The 26,620-nt window shown below is 40.2% G+C and overlaps 1 protein-coding gene across 1 annotated transcript in view; it reads left to right on the top strand.

Annotated features, from left to right (window-relative positions):
- Positions 1-4,885: 4,885 nt before the first annotated feature.
- The window catches only part of PPP2R2B (protein phosphatase 2 regulatory subunit Bbeta), a 437,349-nt gene continuing 415,614 nt past the window's right edge, over positions 4,886-26,620 (top strand). Inside the window, exons 1-2 of the mRNA XM_063087040.1 lie at positions 4,886-4,895; positions 5,015-5,092. Coding sequence (XP_062943110.1) covers positions 4,886-4,895; positions 5,015-5,092 — 88 coding nt within the window. The remainder of the gene's footprint in view (positions 4,896-5,014; positions 5,093-26,620) is intronic.

Genomic DNA, 26,620 nt, shown 5'->3' with positions numbered 1-26,620 from the left:
TTCCTTCCCCCTCCTTTCTCTTTCTTCCACCAGATGAACTGTTGGGATGGTCAGTTTAGCCAATTAACAATTTGCTTGATTACCAGTTGAAATCATCCAGTGAATTAAACCCAGCAAACTGATCCAATGATGGTTTCACTGTAATATCTCTAGTGGTTGGTTCATTTCTGTGCAAAGCAAAAGTTTGATTTTGTACTCTGACATGTTTACCTTCTCTGCTAATTTCAGTTCTTCATGAGCCCACTGGCAAATTAGGGTTGCAGAAGTGGCCTGTCTTTGCTAAGCCGGGTGGCAGTTGCTGAAATTGAGCAATGTATAGGATGTTGAGGTAGAAGGAAAAAAGTAAAAGCCTCTTTATATTACTGAAGTCTGAAGTCCCACTTATTTTTAACTGACTCTGGAACACCTATGTCTCTCCTCTCAAGGATCTGCTATCCTAGATAGAAAGATTTCTATACCAAGTTGGGGCTAGTGCCTTACAAGACATTCGTTCACACTGAGTGCCTGCCCTACATTACCATGGTATCCTCATAAGGACACACTCAGAGAGGATTGCACAATTGTAGGCACTTTCTGTGTAGTTGAACATACATTTATAGCCTGTAACATAGTCAATTTCAAAACAGATTCCTCTCAGTGAAAATTTCTCCAGGCAAGGATCACACAACTCTCTCTCTCTCTCTAGAAAACAGCACACTGCTAGCACCAAACCCTTGAAGATAACTCTTTACACTGGCCTCCCAATCAATAAGGAGCTTTATTTTCTGTGTGGCACACCCTCTGTTCATTGTTCAGCAAAGCTGAGTTGGCAGAGAAGAGGTGGCACAAAGGCCGGCCTCAACTCTGAAGGGCCCTTTGCAGGACATCAGAGCTCTGGGCTGGCTCCAGCTCTGCTGTTAACTCCCTGTGTGGCTATGCCTCCCTGGGTTTCAGTGTCCTCTGCTGTTAAAGGAGATGGTTGGACTAAATGATCTCTGGGCGCTGACCAGATTCAGAAACTGGATCTTACATGAACCTAGAAATAAGACAGGTGTGTGCCATTGTGGGCTGCCTTCCTGCCATTCAATGAGTGAGACTAAGGGCCCATTTGAGCCATAGGTGAGGAGAAGGGAATGAGCATCTTCCAGGAGGTTTAGCCATTTTGCACCAGCCTCGTGGTAGAGAATGTCACTTAGTGACACTGTTACCATAGCAACTGGAGTCCCATTTGGCACTGGGGTTTAGGAAAGCTATCAAGGTCTGTAATTTAAGAAAAACAAATTTCCCTTTCTCACTATGTTGGCTTAATTCTCCAATCATCCACTTTAGCAATCAAATACACTTCCCTAAGGAACATTAATTAAGTTTAGATAGATATCTTGCCAAACTGTCACCATGAGAGGTAGCCTGGTGGTAAAAGGAAATCTGGTATAAGAACTGAATCCTTACCTTGGTGTTCTAGGTTAGCAACAAAAGTAACTACCATGTTGTGAGTTCTTTCCCCCTTGGGGCCTTACTTTCTAACCTGTAAAATGGTGAGGAAGAACAAGGTATTAGCTAAGTTGTCTTTCAGCATAAATGGTCTAGCCAGACATTTGCAAATTGGTGGCACAAAGACCATATTCATCCTGCAGATGTGGTATATTTGCCCTATGCCATGTGAGCCATGCTGTGTGAGTGTTCTAACTTGAACTGATTGGCAACATTTAAAAATTTGGAGTGATTTAAACATTTGGATTATTCACATAATAATCCAGATTTGTGGCTTCTTTTGAGAAAAGCAGGCATCTGATAACAATGAGCTGAAATCCTCCATGGCAAGCCTCTTCTAGAGCTGAGTAGCTGCTGGCCCTCTAGACAAGGTCTGATCCTCCCAGGTTCCACCATCCCCTCCACTCCCAAGCTGGTCACAGACTCATCTCAAGTGTCAACTCACTGCATATCTTACATCTGGCCAACTTTTCTCATTTACATCCTGACCCATCCAGGAATTTGTATTTTCAGATGCTGCTTAGCACTTTTAGGATAGAGATGGTCCAAACTCTTTGCTTTGCTAATGCCATCATTTCGCAATAATCTTGGTGGCAGACAGAAACTAGCTCCAATTGAAGCCTGCCTTGGACAAGAAAACGCAATATCTTGGCCACCTCACACCAACTCAAATCAAATAAACCAACTCAAATCAAAGGAGTTCACACCCCCAGGCAACCATATCTATCGGTAATCATCAGGAGCTGTCATTAGCATGTGAACTGGTCACATGACCCCTTGCTCTGTGACTTTCAGTAAGTCAGTAATTCTCTATGATTTGTTTTTTTCAGATGTGAAATAAGTTGATTTCCCCCATAAGCAAGTTTCCTTCTGGAGCTAAAATTCCATGATGTGATATGAATATCTAGATATAAGCTCATATATAAATCTGCCTACAGGTGTGTGTGTTTCACAGTTGTATATATCTGCTTTCTTTAAAGTACATGTTTTGTGATTACAGGTACAGCAACTACACCCAGGATTATACTAGTGACATAGAAACTGCACCAGGACAAAAATTGAGGAGAAATCTTGTCTGTAGCTGATATTCTCTAAGAGACAGATGCAGTCCCAGATCACAACAGCAGAATTTGCACAGTTTAGAAAGACCAGTAAAACTCACAAGAAAGAATAAGAGCCTATTAAAGTGTCAGATGCTGAAATCCAACGCCAAAGCTGGAAGTACAAGGAAAGATCAGCAAGAGGACAGTGGGTATGGTCCTTCTGGCATTAACATGTGATGCCCAGGGCCTTTCTCCTCCCCTCCCAGGCACTCACTTTATTGAGAAGTTTCAGCCCCGTGTAGTCTTAGAGGAAACATCAGTACTTTACTACTTGACATCTGAAATCGTTCCAGCTTAGCCTTCCAAATGAGACTCCAGTTCAACTGTGAAGCTTTTCTGGGCCTGTGGGCCCTACCTATTAAACAGATAGCTGACCTCTCCACCCTGGGAATACTGGGATTCAAACAGGCTTGGTGGAAATCCCAGCTCTGGCATGCCCTAAAGCATGGCCTCAGTAGAGTTACCAAAATTTCCTGAGTCTCAGTTTCTTTACCTGTAAAATGGGAGTGCTAATAATATCCTCCTCAAAGATTTATGTGAGAATGGAGATACTCTATGTGAAGTGCTTAGCACAGTGCCTGCCTTGTAGCAACTAAGTGAAATTTTCTTAGCTAATATTCTCCTCTTTTAATATTCTTCATTTTAGAATGTTTGCTAATAATAGTAATAATATCCATTGCTAATCACATTCAAGATCCATAACAACTCTGAGAGATGGGTACTATTATTATTGCCACTTTAGAGATGAAACAATGCTTATTTGATTATCATGTTTATTTAGGAGCTTGTCCCAAGCCAGAGCCAAACTACAAATCCTGTTTGACTGCAACGTATATGCTCTTGCGGATGACCCTATGCTTCCATCAAATACACTGTCAACCACAGAGAGAACAGCAGATGGGAAACAACTCTACCCTCGTGTGGCTGAGTGAATAAAGGTTGCCAATTAGGAATTCAATAAAAATCTGTCACTAACAATGAGAATACTTGTTTTAGTCCATTTTGTGTTGCTATAACAGAATTACCTGAGACTGGGTAATTTATAAAGAACAGAGGTTTATTTGGCTTACGATTCTGGTACAGCTGCTTCTGGCATGGGCCTCAGGCTGCTTCTACTCAAGGTGGAAAGTGGCAGGCAGCCGCCAGGTATAAGCAGATCACATGGCGACAGGAAGCAAGAGAGAGAAAGCAAGAGGTGCCAGGGTCCTATAAACAATAAGATCTTGCGGAACTAAAGGAGCAAGAACTCACTCATTAATCCCTCCTCCCCCAGGGAGAGCATTAAGCCATTCACAAGGGATCCGCCCCCATAACTCAATCAGTTTCCAACACTGCCACATTGGGGATCAAATTTCCACATGAGTTTTGGAGGGGTCAACACATCCAAACTCCATCAATACTACTCAGTTCTCTGTGTGTTTTAAAAGCATCTATTTGGTTTTGATATTTCATGTTTTTTTCCTACTAAATTTCATCATTCTTAAATTCACAAAAATTTGACTATGCAATGTTCCCCCGATCTTAAAATCAAATAGAATTCAAGGGAATATTTATGCTGCCGTGATGGAAACTGGCACTCCCGCTATCCAGACGTGTTCTGAAAAGGACCCTTTTGACTTGAATACACATATCAGTGAATGTATTGGAACATATATTAGTATAACTATTAATATTGGATACATATCTGTAGAAGCCAGAAGTCATGATAAGCCAGAAAATTTAGCCCCACCAAATGTCTGATTTGAATTTGAAACAGAAATCCCCAGGGAATGAAATGGGCCACATTTGTCAGAAACTGACCAACCCTATTAGCAGCGCCCGCCCCCATCCCCAGTCTCTCTCTCTCTCATTTTTTTTTTTTTTTTTTGCTTTTCCCTACTCCCCAGGCAGCGCTGACTTTGGCGAGCAGTCAAGAAGTGAACAGGAGCTATGGAAGTTCTCTGGGCATCTGACCCCTTATTGGCCATTCAACCATGTGAGCTGTGAAACCCAGCTTCTAAAAAAATGTGGCCTTTCTTTTCCTCTCACCCCTCTAAGGAACTGCCTCTTTCTCTTCCCCACCACCACAGAAGGAAAACAATCGAAATCATTAGTATTCCTGTGAAAAGGGCCAGTCACACAGGGCGCCACTATAGGCCCTTCGTCATGTTGCAGGATGCTGCCAGGCCCAAGAAGGGACAAGCTCCAATTGCTCCAGTTCAAACTGGCCCTGGCATGCTCGACGGGGGAGACAGAAAGTGATTCACAGCAGGACGTGGTACTTGCAGACGGACCACTCTCCCTGGACCCTTTAGGGTCTCTTCTTTAACAAGATGATACCTGGTGTGCATGTCTCCTTTTAGAAATGCATAGATGACATTTTATATTTCTCTTTTCGTTGGCCTTTTAGGAACAACTGGGAGCTCTTACCTAACCTGAAGTGTCTCCTTGTTCACTTTCAGGAATTGGGACATTCACCCAGGACACACTGTGGTGCTTCAGCCAAGTAAAAGGCACTATTGAGATTGGAACCACAGAAGGTAGGAGAAAGCGCCCACACTCTTTTCCTTGCCTCTTTGGGGGTTGGTGCTGGTTTCAGATTTGACAATTTTTACCTTTGCTTCCATGAATATATAAGTTCTACACATCCCAGAAAAGCATTCTGAGCTAGAAATGGATTTAATCATGGCTTTCCACTCTTCGTTTTTCCTTAAGTTTATCTTATCCCCACCAAGGAGGCAGCACAGAAGTGAACTCGCAGTGAAATAGGTTTACAGAGACAGAGGCTAACTCAGGCAAGCCTCGTTTCAGGAGGCTTGATCTGTCAGCTCTGTAGAATTCTGGGTCCAAACAGTTCGAGGCTGTCAGCTGTTAATTTCTTCCTTCCATTCTATGTCGAGGATCACTGGCTACACATTAAGCCCACAGAGAGACTGAAGAATTCAAGGTTAGTCGTATGACTGATGGGAACACTAAGTCCCAATAACAGTATGTAATTGCCTTTCTGGTTCTCAGGAGAGTTTCCTACTCTGGGCCCTTTACTCAGGACAGTGCATTAGTTTTCCTCCCCACAAAGAACTTGTTTGTAATTCTCTTCATTTTCTTCCCTTATAAGCCTGGTCTTGGAAACCTCCATGACTCTCCCTGAGGATGTCTGCATTTCAAAACAGTTGAATGATAGGCAATCAGAAGGAACTAGAATAGTACTTTGGGGTATTTTAAATCAAGGTTTAGCTGTTCTAGCAGAGTGCAGTAAGGGTTGCCTGAAACAGATTTTTCTGCATCGATGGTAGATGAAGATTCTAGATGTGGTATAACTTTGGTCCAAAACTAATTTTAATGAGTGAGGAAGTGAACAATTGAGAGGGTTGAGCTTTAATATGGAAACTAACATGTGTATTAAATGTATGTGGACATTGTGTCATCCTGTACCATTTTAATCCTGAGTAAAAAATAATTTGAGTAAAAATTAATCTGAGTAATTCGAAGAAGGTGATTTATTCACCGTCTTGCTGTAATTCATTTTTAGAAACTCAGTCTAATGGCCGGTACCCCAAACCCAAATTATCTATGTTTAAAGAATAGGAGAAAATACACTGAAATAAATTAATAAATAAATCTATAAAATTATGCTTTTGTATAACATCTATTTTTGAGCTGTATTGTCAAATGGAGCTTTACCAAAGATGCTTCTAAAGCCCCTATGAAGACAGAGCAGGCATTGTTAAGACCGTTTTATACCCATCCAATGAAAAAATATTTTTGAATGTCTTCTATATGGCAGCACTGTGCTAAAATTAGAGATGGAGGGAAAAAGTGGGGGTAGGAGGAATGACATAGTTCCTAGCCTCATGGATCTTAAGAAAACTGAAGCTCAAGTTAATCAGTTGCTTTCAGTCTTGGCCATGATACAAAGTCACTTGTGCTTTCTAAGCGACAGAGACTCCCAGGTTCTCAAGAGCTACTGAATTAGAGATTTGAGGACCAGGGTGATAGAACATGTTTTCATGAGCTCACCCAGATGATTCTGAGGTAGCAGACTGGCATTTGGGGACCATCAGGCAAGATGACTCGTTCCAGGTTATCCGTTATTCTCAAACTCTAGACTTAAATCTTGTCTTTGTGACTGGCTTCCCGTCAAGTGTGAGGATTCCAAGTGTCCTCTCTAACTATAGCTCTTATCGACTGAGGACTTACTACGTGGTAAACGGTCTCCTAAGTGCTTAAGACCAGTTAATAAGATAATGCAGGTAGAGCATTTACTGCAGTGCTGAATACTTTGTAAGTACTCGGTATTCGTAAGCTATTATTATGCATGTCATTATAATTAGACCCTCATTCTAATTTAATCCTCACCAAAACCTCATGAGAGGTAGATATTTTTATTCCCACCTTATCTATAAGGATATTGAAGTTAAACAAACAAAACACATGCAGTATTTTGCCAAAGGCCCTATTGCTAATACATGGATGAGCTGGTTTCAAACTCAGTCTTTGAGATTCCAAAGCCCATGCTCCTTAAACATTGTTTTGAAAACAGAAATTCTAATTTAGTAGTTTGGAATGAGGCCAGGAATCTACATTTTTCACACATGCCCTTAGATGATCATCATGAAGACAGGTGAGCTGAGGAGAAGTTCCAACAATTACTATGTGTAATAAATGAGCAACCTTCTTGAACTGACTGTTAATTGGGTCAGAGAGTCAGGATCAAAATGACAATCAATCCCTACTTTTGTCTGGAAAATGCACTTCAAAATGGTGAATAAAGGCAGAAATTTTTTTAAAAGGAGAATTAGGTTGAACTCTAACACACAGTCACTGGCCTCTAGGTTCCCCAGCCAACATATCTTAGATGTCATTTAATCTGCACTAATACTGCCTCAATGGCAGGTGCATATTTGTTCAGTGAATTAATGGATGACTTTTACTTGCTACTTGTTAAAAATCAGGTTTAATTGGCCTAATCAACCCAACTTCATTTTCTACACTGGTCAAAGTTAATAAAAATTACTCAAAGTTTCCTTCTACTTTATTTGTTTCTACTAATTGCTTTTTCCATTCCAGTTCTACCATTTTCTAGCTGGTAACCTTGGCCGAGTTACTTAATGTCTCTCTGATTCTGTAAAATGGGATAATAATATAGGTACTGTGATGGCTGTAAGGGTTAGGTGAATATAATAAATATGTATATTTATTATATATATATATCAGACTATATTATATATAGTTATAACACATATCGGACCATTTCATATTTATGTATATATTATATATATATAGTTATAACATGCTCAAAATGCATTACCTGCTATAACTGTACTATAGAGGCAGGACCGAGAAGGTGAAATGACAAAAATAAAGATATTTTAATGGGATCTTTTAAAAGATCAAAATTAATGTAAAGAATCCATGATGAACAAAATATCAAAATGTGATAAAAAAGCAGAATCAGTATTACTGAGCTTTCCTTTTGCTTCAGGTTCCACTGTGGCTCAGCATGACACTGTTACTATTAATTTACTTACAAGTGCATCTTAGGTGTCAGGTAGTGGGCTAGAATTTTTTCACGTTCCAAATTTTTTTTTTTTTTTTGTCTTTTTCGTGACCGGCACTCAGCCAGTGAGTGCACCGGCCAGTCCTATATAGGATCCTAACCCGTGGCGGGAGCATCGCCGCGCTCCCAGCACCGCACTCTCCCGAGTGCGCCATGGGCTCGGCCCCACGTTCCAAATTTTTAATAGGACTTGAGATGAATGATACTATCAGTTCAACAATAAACATTTAGGGAATGCTTACTATATTCAGAGGACTGTTCCATTAAGTGAAAGGGTTGTAAAGGTAAATAAAATATAGTCCAAACTCTTAAGAAATTCACCACTGAAGAGGATACAAAGTATACTACTGATAAATAAAGTACTATATCATAAATACAATACAAGGCAGGGTGAGCTAAAGACAGAAGTGCTTTGACTAAAGACTGAAGTGCTTTGAGTACAAAAGAGGTAGAAATATCACACATTTGGAGGGACAAAGATAGACTTAATAGGAAGAAGGCATTTAAGATAGACCCTAAATAATTTTTAAAAATATAACATTTATTCTTTTCCTTTTCCAATTACTAAAACATATTCTCAGTGTAGAAAAGTTTAAATGTAGTTAAAAACAAATATCAGAAAATAAATTTCATTCGTAATCCCACAACTCACAGATCAACACTGTTAAAAGTCCATGGAATATTCTTCTAACCTCTTGATTATGCATGAATATTCATCAAATGATTCAGTCAACAAACAAGTACTGTATGCCAAATACTGTGCAAGTATTTGTGCAAGAGACTGGTTAGTTTACACTAAACAAAATCAACATTTTTTTTAAACCAAAATGGAGCAATAATGAAAACACTATTTTGTAAATTGATGTTTTTACTTAATATGTAGTGATCATCTTTCATATTGTGAGAGGTAGGTATGCCCTAATTAATTTACCCAACTGTTTAATATTTATAATAACATTGTTATGATCACCTAATAGCTAAATCTTTGCATTTATCCAGGAAAAGCAGTGTGGTAGAGTGATTATAAACATATATTTCACAGTTAAATACCTAGCTCAAATTGGCATTCACTACTTTTGGCATGGAGCAAGTTACCTCAAATTATTCATGATTTCATTTCCTGATATGTAAAATTGAGATAATAAAGCCTATCTTGGAGAACTGTTGTAATAATATAATTAGCCAGAATTTTAAACAACATAGCACATAGAAAGTGTTCAATAATTATGATTAGTTACTGTGATTATATCATTGGGATGCATTCTCAAAAATAGAATTCCTTGGTCAAGGTTTATGTAGGCATCTTTTAAGATTTTTAAATTTAAAGTATCTATGGCCTTTAGAGAGAGGCTAATGACTTGCAAGTCTACTAGCAATATATAACAGTGACCATTTCCCAAATCCTTCAGTCTGAAGCATTTCAAAATCAGTTTTGCAGTATCTGTTTAATTTGTACTTCTTTTAGTACTGAAGTGCCTCAGAAGATTTCAGCAAGCAGATATTATGAGACATGAAGAGGAGGGAAGTTAAGTGTAGGAAACAGCATGTGCAAAGGCCCTGAGATTTGTAAACTCGGAAAGAGAAAGGAATTCATTTTGCTGGGGCATAAAACACCCACAGAATCAAAAAGAAAAACTGAGGCTCTTGGATGACAGTAAATATTACTCTACATCTAGTGCCATATGATAAGTTGATATTGCTGGGGCCTGAAAAAGTTATTGCTGTGCCACATAGACATAACTGAAGTCATGTCTGCTCATTTCAGACAATGCAATGAAATCAATGTATTAGTAAAATAGAAATTCTACCTTAACTTATTAATGAACTCAAATTCATTGATTCACTCATTCAAATATCCAACAGGTATTTATCAAGTGACTGCCATGTGCCAGGCACTGCACCAAGTGAACGAGACATATGATGTGCAAGAAGAAAAATCTACTGTATAATGGGAGAGTCAGAAAATTTTAAAAGTAGAAAAATAGAAGATCTTTGAGGTTTCGATAAACACTGAGAAAGATATAAACTGGGTGGCATGAGACAGTTCCTGAAGAAGGTCACTTCAGTGTGGGGCATGAGGGGAAGACTCCTTGAGGAGGTGGCACCTGAGCCCTGGCCTGAAAGATGGGAATGTGCCTGCATTTAAAGAAAGATGCCTTGGCCGCTATAGGTAGACTGCAGTAATTAAACAAGCACACATACATGCCTAGTAAAAGGAAAAAAGGTGATGTTTTCAAAGTATGCAGAAGAGCCCAGAATGGCTAGAGCCAAGTAAGAGAAAACTGTGGCCTGAAAGGAGAAGGAAAGGTAGGAAAGGGCTAAGTCAGGCAGGGCCTTTTAGGACATCTACAGAGTCTGGATTTTATTTTGAGAACAGAGGGACTCCTTGCCACCGAAGGAGCTTAAAGATTAAATGTATTCTGTTAAAATAAGTTCTTATATAGGAAGTCTGATGAGAGACAACGTGGCTTTACTGGAGAGGAGAAGGTGCAGCTAAAGAGACAAGAACAGGCTCCAGACATATTTCGGAGGTAATGGGCTGGGTTTTAAGGGAGAGGTAAAGTAAGGAATTAAGATAGCTCCCAGGTTTTGACCTTGAACAACTGGATGGTTGGTGGCACCAGTTATTAACAGTGAGAAACTTGAAAAATAAACATTGGGGGAGAAAAACCATGAGCTTCATTTTGAACATATTAAATACGAAGTGGCTATAAGGTAGCCAGGTATAAACGCCACGAAGGAAGTTGTAAATATGAGTGTATACATGAGTTGTAAGTATATATGACTGTCTCAGAGATGATCTGAGGTGAAGATAGAAATTGGAGGGTGGGGCAGGCTCAGCACACAGGTGATATTGGGAACCATTGAACCAGATGGGATCACATAATTCATGCAGACTACATTGCTATGCAGTCAACAAACAACTTGATGATGGCCTGAAACTTCCCCTGTTTTGCTGGTGGTTAGGATGCCATTTAAGCATCGTTATTTAGTTTAGTTCTTAGAAGACACTTACACAATGAAAGGTTCCGATCCTGATTCTGTGCAGTTCTTGTATTTGATTTGCCTGGCATGCATATTTCATAGAATAATTCCATCTCGTGAAATTTTATACTGTTTCATCATTTACATGCTAGAAATTGCCATCTCTGGACATCAGACAACATCTTGAAATTTGATGTCTGATTCTGTGCATGGGGAAAAAAATCAGAATTATCTGATGGGGTTTCTGGTTTTTTTTCTTAGCTGTAGCATATAACCGTATTCTTTCTGATAATACAATTTCAGGGTCTTTTGTTTGTTCCTCATTCTGCGGTTCTTCAATGTCTGTCAACGTAGGTCATTTCATCTTATTTGTAGAAAATAATTGTGGTATTTACTCTGTTTTGCTACATGAACGTGATCTTTTTTCCTTCCCCTTCTTCTGAAAAGATCACTCATGTAGAGGGAAGGATGAGGATGAGGCATTCTATCGATTCAGTTTTCTAATGAGAGAAAAACATCAATCTGGCTGTCTATGTGAGGTGCATTTCATAAATCTTAAAGTAAAAGACTGTGAGTGGCTTCCTAGCAAAGAAGAGTCCTGTACCCATAACATTTGCAAGAATGTCTCATCTTTGCACTGATGCTTAAGAAATTTGAGGATAGTAGGAATGATTTTTCAGCTTCCCTTCAGTGATTGTGACTCTTCGCTGTCATCAAAAATGAAATACTGACTGGGTTGTCTCAAAGCCGTATAAAGACTTGTGACCTTCTCCTCATTTTATAGAAAGAAGTCAGTGATTGACAAATAGCCTATCTTGGATGTTTACACAAGGTAAATGGCGCAGGATGATTATAACTTCACCCTAATTGATATGAACTGGAGCCTTACTTACCTTGCCCTTCCTACTCCTGGGTATAGGGTAAGAGGTGGCTGGGACAAAAATTCTTGTCTTAGGAAGAAACCTTGTCTTTCTGGGCAGCTTTCTGGATCAACAACTGTAAGGGGTTATTAATCAGGCACCAATTTGAAGTCAGGTTATTCCTAACTTTAAACAGCTACCCAGTTAACGACCTTAGGTCATTGAATGATTTTCAAACCTTATTGTGCACATAAATCACCTGGGAATGATATTAAAGTGCATATTTCTAGGCCCTATTTCTAGAGATTCTGATTCAGTAGGTCCAGAATGGAGCCAAAAAACTTGAGTATTTCACGAGCATCCCAAATAATTCTAACATAGGTTGATCCGAAGTGCACACAGAAATTCTATTCTTTCTTTTCTTACATCAGAGGCTATTGTGAAAACAGAGCAGATAGAAGATCTGTACATGGTTTGTTTTTAAAGGAAACCGGAATGCTGATAAATACGAGGTTACTGTGCAACCAAGTTCTCTGCCCCAGGCTTTGAAGGGAGTGAAAACTTCCCCTCTGTATGTCAGAAGAAAGCCAGGAGTCCCCTCTCTGCATCCACTAGCCTACAAAGGATATCCTATGCAACTTTACTTGGCATAGGGCTCCAATCTGCCAGAAGCAAAAACTGGTCTGACTATGAATGAGTTGCCATGAGATGAAAGCACCTTTTCTCAGCTGTGATGGAGGGTATCTCACTGCAAGAGGACTTGCTGTAGTGTGCAGGTGGCCTGGTGGGAAGTGGACTCAGTGGAGGAGGGGAAGCGGGTTCCTTGCACAGCACTGAAGTCAAACATCCTGTTCTCTTTGTAAGCATTAGGTAATTAAATATGTCCAAGCCAAGAAAGAGAAACAGCTCACAGCTATTCATTTCACCTCTTTCCTAATGCCAATCACTTTAAATGTGTTTAATCAACAAACATTTATGGAGCACCTAGCATGTGCTTGGCACTGGGCTGGACGATGAGGCCATGATCATGGAAAAGACCCTATTGTTCCCCTCCCTTAAGCAGTTTATATTCTCCTGAGGATATCAACAAGTGGTTTTCAATTATCATCCAGTGTGAGAGTGGAGAGTGCTAGAAAAACAGTAAGTCACCCACCTGACAGTGGAATAGGGAAAGGGAGCAAGGAAGGCTCTCTAGAGTAACTGGCAGCCAATCTGAGACCTAAAGAAGGAATAGGAATTAGCCAAGGCTTTTAGGAACACAGATCCATGTCATGGTTCATCTATTCCCCTGGGTTAATTATTCAGCTCCCCTGGGCTATCTTGAGAGGGTGAGAGGCATTGTTAATGGGATCTTTGAAAGCACTGCACAATACCTGGCCAGGGCAGAGTAATAATAATGGTAATTCTATTTAATCAGGCTTCACTAGACCAGACTCTGTAATAATTGCTTTCAATACAGTATCTTTCATCTTTGCCACACGATAAAATATGAGGTAGGTGCCAGCTTAATCCCATTTTACAGTGGAGGAAATTGAGGCTTAGAAAGTTTAACAACTTACCCCAGTCACACACCATCTGACCTCAGAGTTGGTGTTCTTAACCACTGTGATGGAGTGCTCCTCGAAAGCAACCCAGCAATGAGTAGGGGCTCAATGAATATTTATTGAATGAATATAGCCTTCAGTAACTAGTAAATGTCAAGAAATTTTTTTTAAAAACTCATTATTATCATTAATACAATAATAATGAATATTCTTAAGAAAATAAAATAGTCCATTCAAAACAAATCATTACAGATACATAGCGTTTTTCTACATTGAACATTTATCAGTTATTTATTTTTTATAGCCCATGGGAAATAACTAGAGTAGGTCTTATAATTCCACATTATAAATATAAAGGAGATGATACGGATATTATAAACAGTGAATGAATTATTCTTTACAGAGATGAAGAGATCAAGGCAAATAGACATAAGTTTTGAATTGCCCAAGGCTTCAGAGACTAGAAAGCAAATTTTTGAATCCTAGACCAGCAATTTTTCTACTGCTCATCTTCCACTGTGCAATATAGAATGATGGCTTTCTGGTGGGAGGTACTGTGTTGTAGGGACACTGATTGTGAGTTTAAGAGATGGTTGAGTTTGTGCTCAAGGTTTCCAATAAGAATTATGCCTTTTTCTTTAGCATGTTTATGTTTAACCATTAAGTAGAGATTTTAAATAAGAGAGTGTAACTAACTTTATACCAGTATGGTTAGGGATAAGAAGATTGAATTTCATTCATCTGTTTGTTCAGTAAATATGTATTAGGTGGTAGGTGTGGGAAACATAGCAGCTCTCACGATAGCCAAGGTCTCTGGGTATTAATGAGCCCACTTTCTAGTGGGAGAGATAGACGATAGAAAATGCAAGCTTACAAAGACACAAGATAATTTCAGATGGTGACAAGTGCTATAAAGAATATAAAATGTGGTCATGTGGGAATGGCTGAGTGAGGGGACAGAGATGCTGCATTAGATAGTTGGTCTGTGAAGGCTTTTCTGAAGAGATGACATTTAAGCTAAGAACGCAAATAATGAGTGGAAGCCATGTTTGAAAGACTTGTGGGAACAGTGTTTGGAAACAAGCAACAGCAAGTGCAAAGGCCCTGAGGTAGAAGAAATCTTGGCATGGCCAGGATGCTAGAGTGGTGTGTGGGGAAAGGAGCCTATAACAATGAGGTTGCAAAGGCAGGTTCAGCTGAGGCCTTGCAAGCCACAGTAAACATCTGTGTTTTATTCTGGGTACAGTGAGAAGCATTAGAGGTTTCTAAACATGGTAGTGCCCGATATTTTAAGATCTAAAGCCTAGAGCATTTTGCCTCAATGGAGGACTTTTGGTAACATAACCTTCCTTACAGTTGTATTGTGAAAATTAAACCTCATCTTTAAACTCAACTATTTTTTGTTTTGTTTTGTTTTGTTTTAAAGACAACCTAGAGGTCTTCATACCTTACCTCTCATACTATGGTCTGGAGCTCACTGTGGTATCTTTGCCCGAACTAAAATAGAAATTTGTAAATTGTTACAAATTTATTTAGTCAGTGCCCCAAAGCGATTTTCAAGGCATTGTTGAGCTCCCTTAAGTTTGGGCGTCCTTACACCTGACAATGTCCTTTCAGTTTATAGTTTAGGGAATGTGGGATCTGTTTTTTTTTTTTTCCACTTTACTTTTTACTTTGCAGGATATTTCCATGATTTTGTCACTGTTTTTAAAGAGTCTTTATTATCCATTGTTTCCGGAGTTATTCTTCTGACTATAACTTAGAGCAGTCTCTACCCACATGACAGCACAAGTCATTTCTCAGTGTGTGCTTCTTCATCCACACCATTAATCAAATATACCAAGTAACTTCAGTGTTGTCAGTCTATACAAATGGTATTCAAGCAATAATCATTTCCATATATTGATATTAAGTGTCTATTTTCCAAAGAAAGCTGATGGCCATTTCTAGAACATACTATTCATACATGCTTCAGAATTTACATTCTTATTCTTTTTTAGTCTATGATTCATGTAAAGTGTAACTTCTCATCAGATGTACTTGAGAGAAATGTTTTTTATAAGTAATTTACAGCTTGCTGAAAATAAGCTGTCTTTAAAAAATACTGTTATTTAATAGCAACTTAACTAATTCATGAAACTAAAACAGGAGAAAAATAATTCACAAATTTTATTCAAAAACAACAACAACCGAGGTATTACCTTTTAAATACTTGCATTTCTTTTCACATAAAGTAATACTCTTTGTTTCCCTAATAGAAACATGAGGGCATTGGGATGAATTACCATAGTTAAGAGCGTGAACTATGAACAGATGGCCTGGGTTTGAATTCCAATGGGATCCCTTTCCGTGTCACTTTGAATAGGTTCCATAACCTTATTTTGATTTAATTTCACTTTTCTCCTCTGTAAAATGGGAAAATAGGAGTTTGTCCTTCATAGGTTTGCCATGAACATGAAATAAATAATCCACAGAAAGCACAGAACCTTACCCAGAGTGAATGCTAAGTAAATGTTAATTGTGATGCTAATGAGAACACAGAGATTACAAGAAAATTAAAATGACCTGTTATCCTACCAGCCAGATCATTATCTATTTTTTGTTTAATTTTTGGTAAGTTTACTAAACTTGCTTCTAAATGAGTTTAAAATGACCATCAAGTCCATGTGTTTACTAAAAGGATTACTTACACCCGGGTGCAAGCAAAGACAACCCTCACCTTTGGGAAGAGCGGTAAACAGTAGAGGATTTCAGGCTCAGGTCTACTGACTTAATGCCAAAGGAGTTGGAAGAAAATTATGGCTGGCTAGTTGCCTCTATGTCAACAACGAACATGACCAATTAATTAGCACTTCTTACTCCTAATCAAAATTTTATTGCCCACATGATGTTAATGAGCCAACAGGTAACAGTGTGATTTGAATACTTAGATTCATAGTGTAGAAGTTTGAAGGAAACTTGAAGATCAGTTCTAATCTGTCCATTTTATAGATGGAGGAACTGGGGTGCAGAAAGGAAGAGGGACACAACCAAAGCTGCAAGTTTACTCTTCCACATTATCATTTAATGTTTCCATTGCTCAGGTTCCCCTGTGACATAACGGGGTTAGGTGAGCTCTCTGAAATCCTTTCCAGTTAAAAAAAAAAAAAAAAACAATGGAATACCATTCAGCCTCAAAAAAGGAAATCCTGGCTTTTCAAGATGGCGGCGGCTGCCGTGGCTGGCGCGGAGTAGCTGAGGTGGAAAAGGCGGCCACTGGGCCTCAGGCAGCCAGGAAACTTGTGGACCTTCCTCTCGCCATCTCTTAAGGGAGGACTGCTGCTGCTGACCGGTCGTGGGGGGTGACCGCCACTTTGCTCTCGGCAGGAGAGGCTGCCTCATTTACAGGCAACAGCTTTGAAGTGTGGAGCAGGAAAAGAACTGTTTCTTAGCTGCAAAAGCGAGTCTCGAAACAGGGAACACGGAGCCAGGGCTGCTGTGGATGCAGCCAGGATCCCGGAGGCCGGGGCCGCGCTGAAGGCGGCCAGCTGCCCTATTCAGGATTCAAGGTTTCAGGCCGGCATTAAAGAAGATTCCTGGGAGCGCCCGAGCCGCGCCGCGACTGAACAGCCCGAGGCGGCAGCGGCCGAGAACTGGGAAAGGCGGCAAACCAGAGACAGAGAGCGAACACCCGACCTGGCACAGCACTGTGAGTGACCCCTGGCACAGCTCTGTTTGGGGGGTGGATGCCCACACGGCTCCCGCCTGCACCACCAGGCCACTCACCGCCTGGTGCTGCCTCCATTTTCCCAGGTGCGGGCAGCTCCGCCCTGCTCGGCCATCACTGAGCCCTCCCACTTGCTGGCCTGGCGCCAGGCTTTCCGGAGCCTGCAGACCGGCCTCCGCTCCCACTCCCTCCACAGTTCTCTGGTGGGGCTGGTGGCGGGGGGGCGTCCCCAGCCAGTGTCGGGAGGGCAAGGAAGTACGGGCGGGCCGACTGTCACTCCACCATACCCTGGACTCCGGCCCCAGGTAAACTCCCTGTTACTGGGAGGCAGATACCATCTCTGCGGCCACCAGTTTGGAAAAAAGCCTAACGAATTTCTGGTTGGGAATAGTGTGGTAGGAGAGTTCCCAGGTCCGCTTGAACCTGCCGGAGACCAGGCTGCAGGTGGGCGCTAGACTCGGTTTATACTGGGGGGATACAAAGGTGAACAAGACCCGAGAAAGATCTACATAGTGCTACAAAGGCACCCAGAGAGACCGGTCGTCTGTGCCCAGCAGAAACCTGGTAGACTTCCTGGGCGAGGCGGTGCCGAGCAGGGTCTTGAAGGCCCAGCTGATAGATGAGGGGTGCAGAAGACACGCCCCAGCCCAGCACAGTGCGCACAGAGTGGGGAGACGTGCGGCCAGGGAGGCGGAGACTCGACAAAAACCACACACCCGGTGGGGTCGCCACTGCACGATCTAACAGCCTGGGCCAGAGCACACGGAACAGGGAGAAGTCCTGCACAGGAAGTGAAAGCTCAACAGAGATCACACACCCTGTGGTACGTGATCCACCAGCCCAGCAGAGTCCAAGCTGACCAGAAAGGTGGCTCCCCGGAGAAGCCCAAGACCCGAGGCAACCACACACACAAGGCACTAGAGGCCAACTGAGCAGTCACGGAGGGAGCCATACGAAATTGGCAACCACAGCAACATCCTAGTTAGTCATTAGTCTCAAACCAGTGGACTGTGAAACCCCCGGCCACAATGAATAAACACCAAAAAAAAGATACCAGAAATACAAAAAATCAAGAAAGTACACCACCAAAAGTTAATAAATCTCAAACTCTAGATCCCATAGAACAAGAAGCCCTTGAAATGACTGACAAGGAATTTCAAGTGATAATTCTAAGGAAACTGAATGAGATACAAGAAAACTCAGCTAGACATCATGATGAAATGAGGAAAAGTATACAGGATCTGAAAGAGAAAATGTACAAGGAAATCAATGTCCTGAAAAAAAATGTAGCAGAACTTGCTGAACTGAAGAAGTTATTCAACGAAATAAAAAACACAATGGAGAGTTTAACCAGCAGGCTTGTCGAAGTTGAAGAGAGAACCTCTGAACTTGAAGATGGGCTGTTTGAAATAACACAAGCAGACAAAAAGAAAGAAAAAAGAATCAAGGACATGGAAGAAAATCTGAGAGAGATATCAGACAACCTCAAGCGCTCAAATATCCGAGTCATGGGTATTCCAGAAGGGGAGGAAAATGGAGATTCCATTGAAAACATATTCAACAAAATAGTGGCAGAAAACTTCCCAGGTATAGGAAAAATCACAGATCTTCAGATCCAGGAAGCTCAACGATCTCCAAACGTATTCAACCCAAAAAGGCCTTCTCCAAGACATGTCATAGTCAAATTGGCAAAACTCAGAGACAAAGAGAGAATCTTAAAAGCTGCAAGAGAGAAGCGTCAAATTACCTATAAGGGAGCCCCAATCAGGTTAACATCAGACTTTTCATCACAAACCCTAAAAGCTAGAAAGGAATGGGATGATATTTTCAAAATACTAAAAGACAAAGATTGCCAGCCAAGAATACTCTACCCTGCAAGGCTATCCTTCTGAAATGAGGGGCAAATAGTATATTTCTCAGACAAACAAAAACTGCGGGAGTTCACTACCACAAGACCACCCTTACAAGAAATCCTCAAGGGAATACTGGGTTTGGTTCCTGAAAAATAACTACCACTGCCATAAAAACCCAAGAAAAATCTAAACCCGCTAGTATAATAAAAATGGCATTCATGAAGAGAAAACAAGCTAACAAAAACACTATCTACAACCTAAGGAACCAACAAACACAGAAAACAAACAGTAAATCAGAAAGCAAGGAACAAAAGACACCTAAGACAACCAAACAACCAATAAAATGCTAGGAATAAGTCAACACCTTTCAATAACAACTCTTAATGTAAAAGGCTTAAATTCCCCAATTAAAAGACACAGACTGGCTGACTGGATCAAAAAGCAGGACCCAACTATATGCTGCCTACAAGAGACCCACCTCACCCATAAAGATTCACACAGACTAAGAGTGAAAGGATGGAAAAAGATTTACCATGCAAACAGAAAAGAAAAACGAGCTGGAGTAGCTATTCTTATATCTGACAAAATAGACTTTAAACTAAAAACCATAAAAAGAGACAATAAGGGTCACTACTTAATGATAAAAGGACTGATCCATCAAGAAGACATAACAATCATAAATATGTACGCACCCAATGTTGGAGCAGCCAGATTTATAAAACAAACTCTATTAGACCTAAAGAAGGAAATAGACACTAATACCGTAATAGCAGGGGACCTGAACACCCCACTGTCAATATTAGACAGATCATCTAGGCAAAGAATCAGTAGAGAAACACAAGATCTAAACAAGACTCTAGACCAATTGGAATTGGCAGATATCTACAGAACATTCCACCCAACAACCTCAGAATATTCATTTTTCTCATCAGCACATGGATCATTCTCCAGGATAGATCACATATTAGGTCACAAATTAAGTCTCAAAAAATTCAAAAAAATTGGAATTATCCCATGTATCTTCTCAGACCACAATGGATTAAAACTAGAAATTAATAACAAATGAAACTCTGGAAACTATACAAACACATGGAAATTAAACAGCATTCTACTTAATGACATATGGGTCCAAGAAGAAATCAAGCAGGAAATCAAAAAATTTCTTGAAACTAATGAAAACAATGATACATCATACCAAAACCTGTGGGATACTGCAAAAGCAGTATTGAGGGGAAAATTTATTGCATTAAATGCTCACTTCAGAAGAATAGAAAGATGGCAAGTGAACAAACTAACACTTCACCTTAAAGAACTAGAAAAACAAGAACAATCCAAACCTAAAGTTAGCAGACGGAAAGAAATCATTAAGATCAGAGCAGAACTGAATGAAATTGAAAACCAAAAAACAATTCAAAAGATCAACGAATCAAAAAGTTGGTTTTTTGAAAAGATAAATAAAATTGACAAACCATTAGCATGGCTAACAAAAAAAAGAAGAGAGAAGACTCAAATAACCAAAATTAGAAATGAAAAAGGCGATATTACAACTGATTCATCTGAAATACAAGGAATCATTCGAGACTACTATAAACAACTATATGCCAACAAATTTGAAAATCTGGAGGAAATGGATAAATTTCTGGACACACACAAGCTCCCAAAACTGAACCGTGAAGACGTAGAAAATTTGAACAGACCAATAACAATAAAGGAGATTGAAGCTGTTATCAGAAGGCTCCCAACAAAGAAAAGCCCAGGACCAGATGGATTCACAGCAGAATTTTACCAAACATTCAAACAGGAATTGACACCGATTCTTTACAAACTATTCCAAAAGATTGAAACGGACGCAAATCTCCCAAACTCATTCTATGAATCAAACATCATCCTGATACCAAAACCAGGTAAAGATATAACCAAAAAAGAAAACTACAGGCCAATATCCTTGATGAATATAGATGCAAAAATCCTAACTAAATTACTAGCAAACAGAATACAGCAACACATACGTAAAATTATTCATCACGATCAAGTGGGATTCATCCCAGGGATGCAAGGTTGGTTCAACATACGCAAATCAATAAATGTGATACACCATATTAATAAACTCAAACACAAGGACCATATGATCATCTCTATAGATGCTGAAAAAGCATTTGATAAAGTTCAGCACTCATTCATGACAAAGACCCTCTATAAGTTACGTACAGAGGGAAAGTATCTCAACATAATTAAAGCCATATATGACAAACCCACAGTCAATATCATCCTGAATGGGGAAAAGCTGAAAGCTTTTCCTTTAAGAACAGGAACTAGACAAGGATGCCCACTCTCACCACTCCTATTCAACATAGTGTTGGAAGTACTAGCCAGAGCAATCAGAGAAGAGAAGGAAATAAGGGGCATTCAGATTGGAAAAGATGAAGTCAAACTGTCCCTGTTTGCAGATGACATGATCCTATATATCGAACAGCCTAAAACCTCTACAAAAAAACTGCTGGAATTGATAAATGATTTCAGCACAGTAGCAGGATACAAAATCAACACACAAAAATCAGTAGCATTTCTTTTCTCCAATAGTGAACATGCAGAAGGAGAAATCAAGAAAGCCTGCCCATTTACAATAGCCACCAAAAAAATAAAATACTTAGGAATTGAGTTAACCAAGGAGGTGAAAAATCTCTATAATGAGAACTACAAAACACTGCTGAGAGAAATTAGAGAGGATACAAGAAGATGGAAAGATATCCCATGCTCTTGGATTGGAAGAATCAACATAGTGAAAATGTCCATACTACCCAAAGTGATATACAAATTCAATGCAATCCCCATCAAAATTCCAAAGACATTTTTCTCAGAAATGGAAAAAACTATCCAGACATTTATATGGAACAATAAAAGACCACGCATAGCCAAAGCAATGCTCAGCAAAAAAAATAAAGCTGGAGGCATAACACTACCTGACTTTAAGCTATACTACAAAGCTATAATAACCAAAACAGTATGGTACTAGCATAAAAACAGACACACTGACCAATGGAATAGAATAGAGAATCCAGAAATCAACCCACACACTTACTGTCAGCTGATCTTTGACAAAGGCACCAAGCCTATTCAGTGGCAAAGGGACTGCCTCTTCAGCAAATGGTGCTGGGACAACTGGATATCCATATGCAGGAGAATGAAACTAGATCCATACCTCTCGCCGTATACTAAAATCAACTCAAAATGGATTAAGGATTTAAATATACACCCTGAAACAATAAAACTTCTTAAAGAAAACATAGGAGAAACACTTCAGGAAATAGGACTGGGCACAGACTTCATGAATACGACCCCAAAAGCACGGGCAACCAAAGGAAAAATAAACAAATGGGATTATATCAAACTAAAAAGCTTCTGCACAGCAAAAGAAACAATTAAAAGAGTTAAAAGACAACCAACAGAGTGGGAGAAAATATTTGCATAATATATATCTGACAAAGGATTAATATCCAGAATATATAAGGAACTCAAACAACTGTGCAAGAAGAAAACAAGCAACCCAATTAAAAAATGGGCAAAAGAGCTAAGTAGGCATTTCTCTAAGGTAGATATCCAAATGGCCAACAGACATATGAAAAAATGCTCAACATCACTCAGCATCCGGGAAATGCAGATCAAAACCACATTGAGATACCATCTAACCCCAGTTAGGATGGCTAAAATCCAAAAGACTCTGAACGATAAATGCTGGCAAGGCTGCGGAGAAAAAGGAACTCTCATACATTGTTGGTGGGACTGCAAAATGGTGCAGCCTCTATGGAAAATGGTATGGAGGTTCCTTAAACAATTGCAGATAGATCTACCATACGACCCAGCTATCCCACTGTTGGGAATATACCCAGAGGAATGGAAATCATCAAGTCGAAGGTATACCTGTTCCCCAATGTTTATCGCAGCACTCTTTACAATAGCCAAGAGTTGGAACCAGCCCAAATGCCCATCATCGGATGAGTGGATACGGAAAATGTGGTACATCTACACAATGGAATACTACTCAGCTATAAAAACGAATGAAATACTGCCATTTGCAACAACATGGATGGACCTTGAGAGAATTATATTAAGTGAAACGAGTCAGGCACAGAAAGAGAAATACCACATGTTCTCACTTATTGGTGGGAGCTAAAAATTAATATATAAATTCACACACACACACACACACACACACACACAAACCGGGGGGGGGGAGAAGATATAACAACCACAATTATTTGAAGTTGATACGACAAGCAAACAGAAAGGACATTGTTGGGGGGGAGGGGGGGAGGGAGAAGGGAGGGAGGTTTTGGTGATGGGGAGCAATAATCAACCACAATGTATATCGACAAAATAAAATTTTAAAAAAAAAAAATTAAAAAAAAAAAAAAAAACAAAAAAACAAAAAAGGAAATCCTGTCATTTGCGACAACATGGATGAACCTGGAGAACATTGTGTTAAATGAAATAAGCCAAGCACAGAATGACAAACACTGCATGATCTCACACAAGGAATCTACAAAAGTCGAATTCATACAAGCAGAGAGTACAATGGTGGTTTCAAGGCTTGGGAGGAGAGGGAGTTTGAGAAGATGTTGGTTAAAGGGTATGAAATTTCAGTTAGGAGGAAGGAATAAGCTCAGGAGATAGATTGTACAACATGGGTACTATAGTTAACAACAATGTACTGTATGCTTGAAATTTGCTAAGAGAGTAGATTTAGTGTTCTCACCACAAATAAATGATAACTGTGAGGTAATGAATATGTTAATGACCTTGATGTAGTCATTCCACAATCTATACATATTTCAAAACATCATGCTATACACCATAAATATATATGATTTTTTGTCAATTAAAAAAAACACCCTGGCCCCAAGCGAATGTAGAGTTTTTCAACTCTGTTGTATCAGCTACTTGTTTTCTTTCACCTAGATGGGGATTAGATACACAGTGTGATACAAGTGTGGAAGGACAGAAGGCAGCAGCCCTCCAAGGGCCTCAGTATGGTCTTGGCCAAAACGCAGGCTAATCACATCAGCAGCTCATCTCCGTGTTCTCCTGGGCTCCAGATGAAGCCCCGCTGGCCTACCTCCTCTGAAACATTCCTTATAAACCACTTCCATTTCCTGACTTCTCATGGGCAGGGGAGACTTGATGATAAAAAAGATCATTATCATGACTAGAAATGGCTTTCTGTGTCTATCTTATTTGCCTAATACTGTGCCTGGCACTTACTGAAAACTTGATGAACTTAACATTGGATAAAAATTGTAAACAGCCCTGAGCACATACAACATTCCAGGTGCTAGACTCCAGATGTGTGAGGCACTAATATCTCACCTCTTGGTAAAGATGGCATACACAGTAGTAAAGAGCACAGGCTTCAGAAATGCTCACCCAGGTTTGCATCCCAGCCATGTAACTCTGAGTATGGCGTTTAATCTACCTGTGTCAGTTTCCTCATCTGTAACATAGAGACAATGATAGAAGCTACTTTCAGAGCCCTTGTGAAGATTAAATTAGCTAATATATGTAAAGTATTTACAACACAGCATGGAATACAGTCAGCATTTAATAAATGCTTGCTCTGTCATTATTATTAACACTAATTTAGTCACTCTCCCAGCCCTATAAAGGAGGTATTCTAACACCCAGATTTTGCCTGAGGAAATTGAGATTTAGAGAGCTTATATGATTAAATGTTTTCTCCAAAACTGTCATTAGTAGCCAGAAGACCTATGATTTAAACCTAGAAGGTAAACATTCAAGTGATTTAATGATTATATGTGATGGTTAAGGGAATAGGCTCTGGAGTCGGGGTTTGAACCTGGGCTCTGTCATTACCAGTTGTGTGTCCTTGAATGGGTTATTCTGAGCCTTGATGTCTGGGAATAATATATCCTATTTCACAGGGATGTTGCAAGATTTAAATGAGGTAATGCTTGAGTTCCAGTCAAGATGGTGGAATAGACAGTCCCCAGCATCACTCTCCCACAAATCAACCAATTTACAACTATAAAAATGTAACATCAGCCAAGCTGGGGCTGCTAGAGCTCAGGGAAAGAGGAGGAGAGACCCAAAGAGTTCATGAAGGTGGGAGAAACCACAATGAGAGAAAGAAAAAATCGCTCTGAGCATTTTGTGCCACAGCCACTTTAATGCTGAAACTGCTGAGCATATGGAGCAGGAGCCAGCAGAAGCTGCAGCTGTGCCCTTCAGATGGAGTTACTAAAAGGCATCAAGGGAGAAGAGGACATTGGTGGCCCCCAGGACAGCAAGACCACCAATAGGTTTCCCATGGACCCATGCAGGAGTGAGGAGCCAGAACAGCTGAAAAGGGGGAGCCATTCAGAGGCCAGAAGTTCCCCCATGTTAGAAGTAAGCAAAGGACAAAAAATTAGTTCCAGCCCAGGCACACCACCAGCAACTTGGGGCCCCTCCCAGGGGACTGGGGCATGGAGTCAAGGACCATACCCTCTCCCACAACCAGACACACTGCCAGTGCTTCAGGGCCCACCCGGGGACCCAAGGCATGGATCCAGGGACCAGACACTCCCCACAACCAGGCACACAACCAGCACCAAGGAGCATGCCAAAAATATTACCTTCATGTGGGTGGCCCACCACAGCCACCACAATAACCATGGCTGCTGCGAAAGCGGCTAGACACCACAACCACCATGTAGATGGTCCTCCAGCCACTGGAGTGCATTGACACAAGAAGATTCACCAGCAGAGATAAAGAAGAGGATGTCTCTCTCCACAAAGCCCATTTCAGAGTGACAGAAGAAACATCTGCTCTATGATAATATTGGGAAACCTGATCACACATCTCAGCAATAAATAGATCAACTAGGCAACAAATCAACAGAGTAACCATTACTCTTTCAGAAGGAGAAAAGAAATCTAGGGTAATTAGAGGGGAGAGGAGAAGGCGGCAGAGAGGGATGGGGAAAGATTGGACAAGGGGAACAAAGAATAAGTATGATTTGTAATATATATGCTAGTAATATTGATTTGATCAGCTTTTCTCAATGTTGAACCCCCAAAATATGTATAACCAATTTTGATTCAATAAAAATTAAAAAAATAAATTTAAAAAAAATGAGGTAATTCTTGCTAGCACTTAGCTCAGGAACTGGCACTCAGCAGGAGCTCCATAAATATCCTCTCATTTTTGTTACTAGTAGCAATGACTGTAGTCAACTCCAGTTACTTCCCCCAAAAGCCTACCCAGACACCTAAGGGTCATCGTTGGCTCTGTCTTCCTAACTTCCCTCAACACACACACTCATCCACTCCATCACTGTCGCATGTCTTTCTTCCTCCTAAATATGCCAACCTCATGGCCACTATCCTAGATTGGACATGATCATCTCTTCTCTGGATATTGGAGCATCCCCCTTGGTTTTGTCCCACCCTCCTCCTATCCTGACCACCTCCAGCCCATTCTTCACACTGTATCTAGCATAGTATTTCTTTGTGCAGACATGTCACTTACCTCCCTAAAACCTTCACTAGGTTTCATTGTTCTTAGAA

This window comes from Cynocephalus volans, chromosome 2 (assembly GCF_027409185.1).
Source record: "Cynocephalus volans isolate mCynVol1 chromosome 2, mCynVol1.pri, whole genome shotgun sequence".
Taxonomy (NCBI): domain Eukaryota; kingdom Metazoa; phylum Chordata; class Mammalia; order Dermoptera; family Cynocephalidae; genus Cynocephalus; species Cynocephalus volans.
The sequence above is the reverse complement of the archived record's forward strand: the minus strand, read 5'-3'. Positions and strand labels throughout refer to the sequence as shown.